General features: G+C 36.9%; 1 protein-coding gene across 2 annotated transcripts in view; it reads right to left on the bottom strand.

The window, feature by feature from the left end:
• Positions 1–6,611: 6,611 nt before the first annotated feature.
• The window catches only part of LOC106092522 (uncharacterized), a 363,841-nt gene continuing 355,669 nt past the window's right edge, over positions 6,612–14,783 (bottom strand). For both annotated transcript variants that reach the window (XM_059368527.1, XM_059368528.1), the window contains 6 exons: positions 13,090–13,262; positions 12,919–13,032; positions 12,681–12,854; positions 8,575–8,901; positions 8,410–8,512; positions 6,612–8,349 (listed from right to left, as the gene is read on the bottom strand). In XM_059368527.1, coding sequence (XP_059224510.1) covers positions 6,934–8,349; positions 8,410–8,512; positions 8,575–8,901; positions 12,681–12,854; positions 12,919–13,032; positions 13,090–13,262 — 2,307 coding nt within the window. In that variant the 3' untranslated portion in view covers positions 6,612–6,933. The remainder of the gene's footprint in view (positions 8,350–8,409; positions 8,513–8,574; positions 8,902–12,680; positions 12,855–12,918; positions 13,033–13,089; positions 13,263–14,783) is intronic.

Raw genomic sequence — 14,783 nt, 5'->3', positions numbered from 1 at the left:
AAAAATCAAGCTGGGCTTAAAGTTGCTGTAACATCTTTAGACTTGCGAACTTCGAAACTCTGAGGACACCGTTGGATTTGTGAAGAAAATCTCTTTCCGTAGTGGTGCTGGATGAGCCAATACTATAAAGTTTTCTATGCAAAACATCGCAAAAACAAAAGTTTTTTGGGCGTAAAAATTCATGGTCGTTTTCAAGACCTAAAACGCTGTAACTTCTTCATTTTTTCGAATTTCGAACATTTTCAAGCATTCCGCAGTTCGAAATTCGAAGACCATTCGAAAAATAAACAGCATTAGCTAAAATTTGACATTTTATTTTTTTCGCATTTTTTTAGCAAAGGCTAACCCCTTATGAAAATTTTCAATTTTTGATGCGAAAAAATTTTTCGAGTTGAGTATACAGTATTGAAGATTATGACAAAAAATTCGGATAAGTGCAACTCCTATGTTTTTTTCTTCAAAAAACAAGCTCCAAATCGCAATAATTTATATTCGAAAAACGCAAAAAAATCAAGCTGGGCTTAAAGTTGCTGTAACATCTTTAGACTTGCGAACTTCGAAACTCTGAGGACACCGTTGGATTTGTGAAGAAAATCTCTTTCCGTAGTGGTGCTGGATGAGCCAATACTATAAAGTTTTCTATGCAAAACATCGCAAAAACAAAAGTTTTTGGGCGTAAAAATTCATGGTCGTTTTCAAGACCTAAAACGCTGTAACTTCTTCATTTTTTCGAATTTCGAACATTTTCAAGCATTCCGCAGTTCGAAATTCGAAGACGATTCGAAAAATAAACAGCATTAGCTAAAATTTGACATTTTATTTTTTTCGCATTTTTTTAGCAAAGGCTAACCCCTTATGAAAATTTTCAATTTTTGATGCGAAAAAATTTTTCGAGTTGAGTATACAGTATTGAAGATTATGACAAAAAATTCGGATAAGTGCAACTCCTATGTTTTTTTCTTCAAAAAACAAGCTCCAAATCGCAATAATTTATATTCGAAAAACGCAAAAAAATCAAGCTGGGCTTAAAGTTGCTGTAACATCTTTAGACTTGCGAACTTCGAAACTCTGAGGACACCGTTGGATTTGTGAAGAAAATCTCTTTCCGTAGTGGTGCTGGATGAGCCAATACTATAAAGTTTTCTATGCAAAACATCGCAAAAACAAAAGTTTTTTGGGCGTAAAAATTCATGGTCGTTTTCAAGACCTAAAACGCTGTAACTTCTTCATTTTTTCGAATTTCGAACATTTTCAAGCATTCCGCAGTTCGAAATTCGAAGACGATTCGAAAAATAAACAGCATTAGCTAAAATTTGACATTTTATTTTTTTCGCATTTTTTTAGCAAACCCCTTATGAAAATTTTCAATTTTTGATGCGAAAAAATTTTTCGAGTTGAGTATACAGTATTGAAGATTATGACAAAAAATTCGGATAAGTGCAACTCCTATGTTTTTTTCTTGAAAAAACAAGCTCCAAATCGCAATAATTTATATTCGAAAAACGCAAAAAAATCAAGCTGGGCTTAAAGTTGCTGTAACATCTTTAGACTTGCGAACTTCGAAACTCTGAGGACACCGTTGGATTTGTGAAGAAAATCTCTTTCCGTAGTGGTGCTGGATGAGCCAATACTATAAAGTTTTCTATGCAAAACATCGCAAAAACAAAAGTTTTTTGGGCGTAAAAATTCATGGTCGTTTTCAAGACCTAAAACGCTGTAACTTCTTCATTTTTTCGAATTTCGAACATTTTCAAGCATTCCGCAGTTCGAAATTCGAAGACGATTCGAAAAATAAACAGCATTAGCTAAAATTTGACATTTTATTTTTTTCGCATTTTTTTAGCAAAGGCTAACCTCTTATGAAAATTTTCAATTTTTGATGCGAAAAAATTTTTCGAGTTGAGTATACAGTATTGAAGATTATGACAAAAAATTCGGATAAGTGCAACTCCTATGTTTTTTTCTTCAAAAAACAAGCTCCAAATCGCAATAATTTATATTCGAAAAACGCAAAAAAATCAAGCTGGGCTTAAAGTTGCTGTAACATCTTTAGACTTGCGAACTTCGAAACTCTGAGGACACCGTTGGATTTGTGAAGAAAATCTCTTTCCGTAGTGGTGCTGGATGAGCCAATACTATAAAGTTTTCTATGCAAAACATCGCAAAAACAAAAGTTTTTGGGCGTAAAAATTCATGGTCGTTTTCAAGACCTAAAACGCTGTAACTTCTTCATTTTTTCGAATTTCGAACATTTTCAAGCATTCCGCAGTTCGAAATTCGAAGACGATCGAAAAATAAACAGCATTAGCTAAAATTCGACATTTTATTTTTTTCGCATTTTTTTAGCAAAGGCTAACCCCTTATGAAAATTTTCAATTTTTGATGCGAAAAAATTTTTCGAGTTGAGTATACAGTATTGAAGATTATGACAAAAAATTCGGATAAGTGCAACTCCTATGTTTTTTTCTTCAAAAAACAAGCTCCAAATCGCAATAATTTATATTCGAAAAACGCAAAAAATCAAGCTGGGCTTAAAGTTGCTGTAACATCTTTAGACTTGCGAACTTCGAAACTCTGAGGACACCGTTGGATTTGTGAAGAACATCTCTTTCCGTAGTGGTGCTGGATGAGCCAATACTATAAAGTTTTCTATGCAAAACATTGCAAAAACAAAAGTTTTTTGGGCGTAAAAATTCATGGTCGTTTTCAAGACCTAAAACGCTGTAACTTCTTCATTTTTTCGAATTTCGAACATTTTCAAGCATTCCGCAGTTCGAAATTCGAAGACGATTCGAAAAATAAACAGCATTAGCTAAAATTTGACATTATATTTTTTTCGCATTTTTTTAGCAAAGGCTAACCCCTTATGAAAATTTTCAATTTTTGATGCGAAAAAATTTTTCGAGTTGAGTATACAGTATTGAAGATTATGACAAAAAATTCGGATAAGTGCAACTCCTATGTTTTTTTCTTCAAAAAACAAGCTCCAAATCGCAATAATTTATATTCGAAAAACGCAAAAAAATCAAGCTGGGCTTAAAGTTGCTGTAACATCTTTAGACTTGCGAACTTCGAAACTCTGAGGACACCGTTGGATTTGTGAAGAAAATCTCTTTCCGTAGTGGTGCTGGATGAGCCAATACTATAAAGTTTTCTATGCAAAACATCGCAAAAACAAAAGTTTTTTGGGCGTAAAAATTCATGGTCGTTTTCAAGACCTAAAACGCTGTAACTTCTTCATTTTTTCGAATTTCGAACATTTTCAAGCATTCCGCAGTTCGAAATTCGAAGACGATTCGAAAAATAAACAGCATTAGCTAAAATTTGACATTTTATTTTTTTCGCATTTTTTTAGCAAAGGCTAACCCCTTATGAAAATTTTCAATTTTTGATGCGAAAAAATTTTTCGAGTTGAGTATACAGTATTGAAGATTATGACAAAAAATTCGGATAAGTGCAACTCCTATGTTTTTTCTTGAAAAAACAAGCTCCAAATCGCAATAATTTATATTCGAAAAACGCAAAAAAATCAAGCTGGGCTTAAAGTTGCTGTAACATCTTTAGACTTGCGAACTTCGAAACTCTGAGGACACCGTTGGATTTGTGAAGAAAATCTCTTTCCGTAGTGGTGCTGGATGAGCCAATACTATAAAGTTTTCTATGCAAAACATCGCAAAAACAAAAGTTTTTTGGGCGTAAAAATTCATGGTCGTTTTCAAGACCTAAAACGCTGTAACTTCTTCATTTTTTCGAATTTCGAACATTTTCAGGCACTCCGCAGTTCGAAATTCGAAGACGATTCGAAAAATAAACAGCATTAGCTAAAATTTGACATTTTATTTTTTTCGCATTTTTTTAGCAAAGGCTAACCCCTTATGAAAATTTTCAATTTTTGATGCGAACAAATTTTTCGAGTTGAGTATACAGTATTGAAGATTATGACAAAAAATTCGGATAAGTGCAACTCCTATGTTTTTTTCTTCAAAAAACAAGCTCCAAATCGCAATAATTTATATTCGAAAAACGCAAAAAAATCAAGCTGGGCTTAAAGTTGCTGTAACATCTTTAGACTTGCGAACTTCGAAACTCTGAGGACACCGTTGGATTTGTGAAGAAAATCTCTTTCCGTAGTGGTGCTGGATGAGCCAATACTATAAAGTTTTCTATGCAAAACATTGCAAAAACAAAAGTTTTTTGGGCGTAAAAATTCATGGTCGTTTTCAAGACCTAAAACGCTGTAACTTCTTCATTTTTTCGAATTTCGAACATTTTCAAGCATTCCGCAGTTCGAAATTCGAAGACGATTCGAAAAATAAACAGCATTAGCTAAAATTTGACATTTTATTTTTTTCGCATTTTTTTAGCAAAGGCTAACCCCTTATGAAAATTTTCAATTTTTGATGCGAAAAAATTTTTCGAGTTGAGTATACAGTATTGAAGATTATGACAAAAAATTCGGATAAGTGCAACTCCTATGTTTTTTTCTTCAAAAAACAAGCTCCAAATCGCAATAATTTATATTCGAAAAACGCAAAAAAATCAAGCTGGGCTTAAAGTTGCTGTAACATCTTTAGACTTGCGAACTTCGAAACTCTGAGGACACCGTTGGATTTGTGAAGAAAATCTCTTTCCGTAGTGGTGCTGGATGAGCCAATACTATAAAGTTTTCTATGCAAAACATCGCAAAAACAAAAGTTTTTTGGGCGTAAAAATTCATGGTCGTTTTCAAGACCTAAAACGCTGTAACTTCTTCATTTTTTCGAATTTCGAACATTTTCAGGCACTCCGCAGTTCGAAATTCGAAGACGATTCGAAAAATAAACAGCATTAGCTAAAATTTGACATTTTATTTTTTTCGCATTTTTTTAGCAAAGGCTAACCCCTTATGAAAATTTTCAATTTTTGATGCGAACAAATTTTTCGAGTTGAGTATACAGTATTGAAGATTATGACAAAAAATTCGGATAAGTGCAACTCCTATGTTTTTTTCTTCAAAAAACAAGCTCCAAATCGCAATAATTTATATTCGAAAAACGCAAAAAAATCAAGCTGGGCTTAAAGTTGCTGTAACATCTTTAGACTTGCGAACTTCGAAACTCTGAGGACACCGTTGGATTTGTGAAGAAAATCTCTTTCCGTAGTGGTGCTGGATGAGCCAATACTATAAAGTTTTCTATGCAAAACATCGCAAAAACAAAAGTTTTTTGGGCGTAAAAATTCATGGTCGTTTTCAAGACCTAAAACGCTGTAACTTCTTCATTTTTTCGAATTTCGAACATTTTCAAGCATTCCGCAGTTCGAAATTCGAAGACGATTCGACAAATAAACAGCATTAGCTAAAATTTGACATTTTATTTTTTTCGCATTTTTTTAGCAAAGTCTAACCCCTTATGAAAATTTTCAATTTTTGATGCGAAAAAATTTTTCGAGTTGAGTATACAGTATTGAAGATTATGACAAAAATTCGGATAAGTGCAACTCCTATGTTTTTTTCTTCAAAAAACAAGCTCTAAATCGCAATAATTTATATTCGAAAAACACAAAAAAATCAAGCTGGGTTTGAAGTTGCTGTAACATCTTTAGATTTGCGAATTTCGAAACTCTGAGGACACCGTTGGATTTGTGAGATGGGCAAAAAATTCGGATTAGTGCAACTCATATGTTTTTTTCTTGAAAAACCAATCTCCAAATCGCACAATGTATAACCTCTTATAAAAATTTTCCATTTTTGATGGGAAAAGATTTTTGAGTTGAGTGTACTGTATTTAATATTATGGCAAAATTTCGGATTAGTGCAACTACCTTGGTTTTTCTTCAAAAAACAAGCTCCAAGTCGCATAATTTAAATTCGAAAAATGCTAGAAAAATCAAGGTGAGTTTGAAATTGCTGTAACATCTTTAGTTTTGCGAATTTCAAAATTCTAAGGACACCCTTGGACTTAGTTTTTGACGAAAAATTCGTTTTATGTTCTAAAATTTTTATTAATAATCGCATTTGGTGTCCTGTGAGTTTGAAAAAGTAAAGTAAATATGTGCGATGGAATGTTTTATTTCGTAGGGGGCGAAGTGAGGAAAATCATAATGAAATTGTGCCAAGGAAGTTGAGCGTTTTTTGTATATACGAAACAAAGTAAATAAAAATTCGGATATAGAGCAGGTTTTTGTATTCCAAATAATAATGAAACAATTTATTTATTACATATTTTTTGTAATTCTAAGAGGTCAGAAAATGGATAGTTGGTTGCATGGAATTTGGAAAAAAATAAACACTTGTGCTAATATTTGCTTATAAGAAAAGTTAGTAAAGTGTTTTGTAATTTCGCCAACAAAATTACAGTGCTTTAAAAATGTGTGTTCTTCAAGGAGGAAGGAAAATGTTAGTTATGCATTGTGATAACTTAAAATAAAATTCTTAAAAAAATTTAGAATTTCATCAAGTTTGAAAGAAAAGACAAACGTCAACGTTTCATGAAAGGCTATAACAAAAATACTTAAAAATAATTATGTATTTATTTCATTTTTATTATTATTATTATTTATTATAAGAATTTAATGTAACTAAAAGCTAAATACACTATGCTTTATATTTCGAGAAATAAAAACAACAGAAGTTTTAGATCATAGGTATACAATAGAGGATTTATTAAAAAGCTCCACTCAAGTAATGTCGCCATGACTTGTTGACTAAAGGTTTTTAATGTGTTTTGTTTCTGTTTAAACTACAATTTAGCTTATGGAATGTAGTTAGTTTAATACTTTCTTCAAGTATTTTATGTTTTTTATGTACGAGTATGTGTTGTTAATAAATTAGTAAGACAAATTTTATACAGCTACTGTATATTCTGTGTGTTTATGGTTTACTTTATGATCTAATCTAACTTGTGATTGCACAAAAGCTTTGTGTGGCGACATCCCTAAGGATCTCTTTGCCATTCAGTATAGGCCCGATGGTATATCGGTAACTTTGGATCCTTGGGTATATGAACGTGTTCTTGTGGTCACATTGTTGTTGCTCAGCAGATCCGGCCTCGTGCCTTGTGCTGGATTATAGGCGCCAATGCGAATGGTGGGATTGCTGCCAAAGTAGATTTGTTGGTTGCTTCTTGACTTTTCTCGGGTGCTGGGCATAAGGTTGGATCTTTTGCCATTCTGTTGATCTGCCTCATTGTAGGCCTCATTATGGCTGGCAAAGACAGCCTCTAGACGCTCTACATTCTTAGTGACTCGTCTAGCCTGTAGGGCTGCCGTCAAATCGGGTTTAGGATATTTCTGAGCCGTATTCATGCCCGCCATAAAGAACACTCCATTGAACTGTTGCGGTGGCACACCATTGGTCTCTGTAAAACTCTCCCTTTTGGGAGCTCCACTCATATTAATTGCATTGGGCTCCACCTCCTCGCTGCTATGGGCCCCCTCCCTCAAGGCCTTCATTGTGGGATCATCTTCACAATGGCGGGCATTCATAATGACATCCAATAGTTCTCGGGTGGTATTATTTGTATGTTGTTTACCCCCCGCGGTCTCAGGTATTTCGGGTGAGTCCAACATGGATCTGTGATAGGATTTCTCCTGATCTTGTATAACATAATCGCTTTCATCGAAGAATGTCTTTAGGGCAGCTACTTCCTGATTGGCATTGACTGGTTTCTGCAACAGCAACATGCCATATTCGGAACCATCCAGATCCGAACCATCGGGCTGCACCAAATGAGCCAAGGATCGAGATTTCCTAGGCGGTTGTGGTACAATATTAACGGGCACAATTTCTTTTTCCTTGGCTTCTTTGGAGATTTTGGAAAATTTGCTTTCACTATTCGACAATTGCTTCTCTGCCTCGTTGACCACATTGTCCAACTCTTCCATGGCATCTTCAATGGCCGGATCGGCCGTTAGCTTATTATTATCCGATGGTTTTTTCGCATTATGTTGTGGCAAGACCAAAATTGGCACAGGTGATAATGAGGGGCCGGTATCCGAGCTGCTAATGCCTTCATCCTCATGCTCAGAGGAGTCTTGGGCCTTTTGTTTGCCCGGTGGTATGTGACGGGGCAGTGTAACCGGTTGCTTATCCAAAGATTTAAAGGTGGTCTCATTTTGGGCTCCCTGCAAGCGGAAAATTTCCCTTTGTAACTCGGCACAACGTTCCTGTAGGCGTCTTTCCATGGAAGTCAGCACTGCTTTTTCTTCGTGTAGTATTTGTACTCGGCGTTCCAGAATAACCATTTGACTGCGAACTCTATCGGCTTCACGAGATTGGGTGATCATTTTATCTACATCGACATAAATGTCATGGAATTTTTTAAGTTCTTGGCGCAAAACATCCAGCCAAGGTGAAGACGAGGAAATGGTCTATAAAAGGGAAAGAATATAACAAAAATATCAAAAATTCCCCTTAAAACTTCTACTCACTTTGGCCAAATTGTTGGGATCAAAGCCTGCCTGAAAAAGTTCAGCTTGCAAGTACAGGCGCTGTTGTAGATTCTCCGAACTTTCCAAAAAGGCATTGATAAATCTATTGTGAAAACAAAACCTTAATTTTTACAACTTCTCTACAAATTTAGTCTTTAAACTTACTTCACTCCCACTGCCTGCAATTCTCCAGAACCTCCTCCACTATTCAGCATTCCCATTAGCAAGCGAAAACGCACCGGTTCACTGCATCTTAAACGCAAAGTGGACATTGCCTCTGAAATTGCTGTGTGCCCGGCATTGGCAAATTTCTGATTACCATGACCAAAAGAATTTTTGTCACAGGCATTGGCCATCAATTGCATGGCTAAAATTCGAGCACGTATACCCTGCCCGGTAGCAGAGGAAGCCAATGGCATGAGACCCACTGGGGTGTTACCCAAGCGAGATGTTGCTTCCAAAGATCGAGAACAGCATATATTCAGGCATTGTCTGGAAGAGAAAATGAGTAAAAGAAAGAATGACAGCGCCATCTATGAGTCAAAGAACAAAGCAAATTATAAATTTTCACTTCCAATTGATTAAAGAGGAAATTTTTAAATAAAATAAATAAAAAATTTAATTAATTTCATTGCGTAGCTGCCTAAGTTAAAACTATAGCGAAAAGAAACATTTTCAGCATTGATCACCGCTTATAATTTTTGGAGGCCATTCTCAGTCATCAGCTGCACACAACTTTTTAATAAACGAACGTCATGGTTCTTTTGTATATAAAGAGCCCTCTACGACCTATTTTCTAACGTTGGGTTGTTGTTGTTGTAACCACATTTTCATGTGGAGGTGGCAATCCTCTCAAACTCCTGTAGGTAAGCAAGCTCGTTCCGGTCCAAAGAACCGATCGCCGCGGGAACATATCGAGCATCATAAGCACTCAGTATATTTACCGCCCGGCCTCTCACTGAGACTCTTCGATGGATACCGCTGATTTCCGCGACTTCCGTTGCAGCTACTCCGTGTGGAGCATTCCACTATACGCAACCGGTGGACACACGGTAGCTCGCAGCTAAGCTTCTCGTGACAGCAATGAAGACACCACACAAATTGGCTGATGTTTCAGCCTGTGTGGTGCTCACAGCTATTCCGTGCCGGGTGCTAATGTTGAGACAAGCCCTGAAGCGTCCACCAGGTGTTTATTGCTGTTGTTAGTCGCATATTAGTGCTTTCGGGTACTTTTCAAGCATAAATTTGCAAGAGCGTAGGAGTAGACTTTACTCGCTTTTGCCATTTATTTGAATATAACAGCGGGTTTTCATAAAAAATTTGTTCAATGCTGCTGGTAAAAAACTTCCAGCAAACATTGCAATCACTCAATTATCAAACTCTCAAAATTTTGTTCGCTTTTTCGCACTCTCCCGCTCTCTTGAGCAGGCAAGCTACATTATGAGAGTTTGGATTATGACAGCTTGCAAATTCCTACTGGAGGTTTTTTCAGCAGAAATTGGCAGCATCGAACGGCTGTTCTATGAAAACCAGCTGTTTAAATAAAATAAAAAACCAAAGAGAGTAAGGTTTGTTCTTACTCTCCTGCAAATCATATCCGGAAAAGAACAAGAACAGACATAAAGTACGCGTACGACTTCCTGTAAAAATTTGAGTACACGAACCAAAGACCTGCACAAAACCATTCATTGGTGAATATTTTTGCTGAACTCGTGAACGCTGAACCCACATGATGTGGTATTTCAAGACTACTGAAGAGCGAGTAGAGTAGATAATTTTGAAAACAACCAACATCCACCATTCAGTGTTTGGGAGTATCGATTGCAAACTCTATCTTTTCTCATATTAAAAATCTACGCTATGCTTTTGTAAAATCAACGAAAGCATTCGACAAGAAAAATACTTTATCTGAAGCCAAATGCGTCCGAATACATGCATTGTACAACGCGCACTCACTGAAATCTGTGTGTGTCTATACCCATGCTTTTATCAAATCAACCATGTTGCCTTCGAACGAATTTCGTCCTACGAAATCATACGACAAGAAAAATACTTTATCTGAAGCAAAATGCACCCGAATACATGCTTTGTACAACGTGCACCCACTGATATCTGAATCAATCTCTCTTTATCCTGACGGGTTTTTTATACCCTCCACCTAATTTCATCATTCCGTTTGTAACACATCGAAGTATTGATCTAAGACCTAACAAAGTATATATATGTTCTTGATTGTCTTTACATTCTGAATCGATTTAGCCATATCCGTCCTTCTGTCGAAAGCACGTTCATTTTCGTAGGAATAAGGCTAGGCGCTTGAAATTTTGCACAAATACTTCTTATAAGTGCAGGTCGGTTGGGATTCCCGATTTTACTTCTTGAACCTCTAGAGGGGGTAATTCTTATACGATATACGAAATGTTGCCTCTAACCTACGTGAATTGGTCCATAAACTGATGTAGCTCCCATATAAACCGATCTGCCGATTTTATTTCTTAAGCCTCTATGAGACGCAATTTGTGCCCAATTTGGTTGAAATTTTGCACAATGGCATCTACTATGCTCTTCAACATCCAAGCCTTATAGGACCCGAATCGGTTCATAACTTGATATTGTTCCAAGGCCTCCTCTGGGTGTTGGCTAAGCACCATAAGAATCTTAAAAATTTCATTGTTTTTGATCAAATTTGCTAATTTTGTTGCTTATCATAGGGTATTTGCCCCTTTAAATACTCTATGGTTGTCAGGTAAGGTTCAAAAGATGGTGCTCCTAAGCCAGTAATCGGCTTGTTGTGCGCTATAAATACTGTTGTTGTTGTTGTAGTAGCAGTGTGTGGTACACTGAGGCGGCAGCCCTTGCCGATGAAGGAATTCATCGTGTCAATCCGGTACATCCAACCGGCTGCCATGGGATTGCGCTATAGATACTAAAAAGTAAAAGCGTTCAAAGTTCGGCCGGGCCGAATCTTGAGAACTCACCACCATGGATTCTGCTAAACAATTTATACCAACCAAATTTAGTTGAAGGGCATAATTTTATTCTACATACCAAACCTCTGTCAAACCAGCAAAAATTAAAGCCTCTAGAAACCGAGAGACCGGTTTATATGGGAGCAATATCTGGTTATAGACTAAGTGGAACCGTACTTGAAAAAGTTGTTGGAAGCCATAACAGAACACTATATGCAAAATTTCTGCCAAATCGGACAAAAACCGCGGCTTGTAAGGTCCCAAGAAGCCAAATCGGGAGATCGGTTTATATGGAATATGTATATCATGTTCTCGACCGATTTAGACCATACTTGGCACAGTTTATGGAAGTAATTTCAGCCAAATCGGATAAATATTGCGGCTTGTAAGGGGTCAAGACGACAAAACGGGAGATCGGTTTAAATGGGAGCCATATCAGGTTATAGACCAACCGTACTTGGTACAGTTGTATGAAGTTGTAACAGAACACCGCATGCAAATTTTAAGCCAAATCTGACAAAAAGTGAGGCGTGTAAGGGCTCAAGAAGTCAAATCGGGAGATTGGTTTATATGGGAGCTATACCAGGTTATAAACCGATTGATACCGTACTAAACACTGTTGTTGTAACCCAGAACAGAACATCACATGTAAAATTTCAGCCAAATCGGACAAAAATTGCGCCCTCCAGGGGCACAAGAAGTCAAATCGGGAGATCGATTTATATGGGAGCTATATCCAAATCTGAACCGATATAGGCCATTTGCAATCCCCAACGACCTTCATCAATATTAAGTATCTTTACGAATATTAAGCGGCTAGCTTTACGCGTTCGACCTCTATCGTGATTTCGCTGAAAACAGGCGGCCGGTTTGACGGTATTAAGATGTCAGTTCTGTGTTTACATTCACAGCACACCGCCCCATTTTTGCAAGTTCTCTTTGATTGTTTTTTGTTTCTCTCATTTTACCTGCACACGAGCGCAAGTTGTGTTGATAACAATGTCATTTTAGAAATGACATCTTGATGATGAGATGAAGGATTGGCATATGATTTGTGGCCACAGTACAGATTTTAACGTGACCAATTGAGGCCACATTTTAAATCCGCCTTGATGTAAATGTTTCTTCAAAGCATGAAACGATGAATGTTAATAAAGCACTCGTTCTTCTGTTATTTAGTTTAATAATATGTAGTAATAAAATTATGCTTAGAAGAAATTATATGTTCTCGTTCCCTAACCGGGTCACCAAAAATTTTTCTTTGTGAAATAATTTTTTTCTAAGCATTGAATTTATACTTACAAACATGCCAATTCATCCAGTAAAGCTCGACGCTGATAACTTTGTGAGTTTCTAGGCATTGTACCCGTATTGCCAATGGGAGCATTAACGGCTTGGGAAAGCTGAATCGAACGTAAAACCTCCAGAAGCAAGCTAACGCCATCTGAAGGCGTGGCCACAAATTCTTGGACAAAGCTTATATAAATTAAATTTTTAAAAGAATTATTAAAAGTTAAAATGTATTTACATATCTATTTACCTTGGAAAGGACACTCTTAAATCTGCCCTTAATTTTGTTAACAGATCTGTTATGGTAGAAAATTGGCGTAAAGACATTTCACTGTCGCTGGAAACGGGTCCCATGATGGGGCTTCTGTGAAAATCGTGTTAAATGTGGTTACTCAGCAAGAACTTCTAAAGCTGAACTTACTTGTAATCCGAATGTTTATGTGGCAATGTAGCTGATTTGAAATTATCGTCAGGGGTTACAACATCATTGGTGTCATATATGGATCTGGGATTGGCTCCACTTTGTCTTTTGCCAAATTTTTTCAAAGCCACCACATAATCCTCGGGATTGTATACGGGAGGCCTTTGGTTTTCCTGGGAAAGGAAAAAAATAATAAAAAAAAATTAAATGAAAAAAAAAACAAACACTTTAAATAAAACTAAGCAGAACTCATAAAATAGGGTCACAAGAAATAAAATAGGAGGTGATCGATTTATACAGGAACCTATATCTAAACATTACCCGATTTCACCAATGTACAATTTCAACCAGGTAAAGCGGAGAAGAAAAAAAAGAAGAGAGGAGAAAAGTCTATTCCGCAGAAAGAAAAAGGAAATGGAAAGACGTGAGTGTGAGCGAATTTAAAGGTACAGGAGTCAGAAATAAGTCCGGCTTACGTGCAGGCACATCCTCCTGCAGAGACAAAGAAGGAAATCTTGTAAGTGACACAGATAGCATGCTGAGGATATGGAATGAACATTTTATACAACTGCTAGTGTCCGACGTTGGCGGCGAAGAGGATATAGCAGAACCAATCAGTGATGATGGTATAGAATGTTTACCTCCTAGTCAGAATGAGGTCCAAGTAGCAGTGACCCGACTAAAGAACAACAAGGCAGCAGGAGTCGACGGGTTACCCGCTGAACTCAATATTTAAGACCGGAGGCGAAACGCTGATAAGACGCATCAGCTTATCTGCACAATCTGGCTGGAAGAACGCATACTCGATGATTGGAACCTCAGTATACTATGTCCCTTACACAAGACGGAATGTGAAAACCTAAAGTCAATGAGATAATTGGGCCCAATCAATGCGATATTCACACTGCGCCAAATACTGGAAAAGACCCGAGAAGGACAAATCAACACCTACCATCTTTTTGTTGACTACAAAGCCACTTTCGATACCCCCTTACCGTTCAAAGGTACTTCAAGCCATGTCTGAGTTAGGTATCCCTGCAAAATTAATAAGACTCTGTAGGATGACACTTGCTGATACGCGTTCCTCAGTAAGAATTGGAAAGAATCTCTCCGAACCATTCAATACCAATACCTATCGTGTGATCTCTTTAATATCCTCCTGTAGAAGATTATACGAGATGCAGATGTGAAAAGATATGGCACACTAATCACAAGGGAAAACATGCTACTCGCTTACGCCGACGACATCGACATCATAGGTCGGTCACCGGAAGTAGTAACTGCAGCCTTTGAAAGAATCTGAAGAGAGTCATTAAAAAATGATCTGGCAGTAAATGAAGATAAAAAGAAATGGATGGTATCAACTCCCAAAACGCCTTCTTCAACCGACCAAATAAAGAAAATTGAGAAAGTTGGGAATCACAACTTTGAGATAATCAGCAACTTTATCTACCTCGGCACCGCCGTAATCGAAACGAATGATATCAGTTTTGAGATAAAGCGAAGAATAATACTGGCAAACAGATGCTACTTTGGACTAAGTAAGCAGTTTAGAAACAAGGCCACCTCTCGACAGACGAAGACTACACTATACAAGACACTGATACAACCCGTGTTGTTATATGGTTCTCAGACATGGGTACTTGTGAAAGCAGGCAGTGCTTGAAGTATTTGAGAGAAAGATTCTTCGTAAA

This window comes from Stomoxys calcitrans, chromosome 5 (genome assembly GCF_963082655.1).
Source record: "Stomoxys calcitrans chromosome 5, idStoCalc2.1, whole genome shotgun sequence".
Classification (NCBI taxonomy): Eukaryota; Metazoa; Arthropoda; class Insecta; order Diptera; family Muscidae; genus Stomoxys; species Stomoxys calcitrans.
This window is presented reverse-complemented; position numbering and strand designations above follow the sequence as displayed.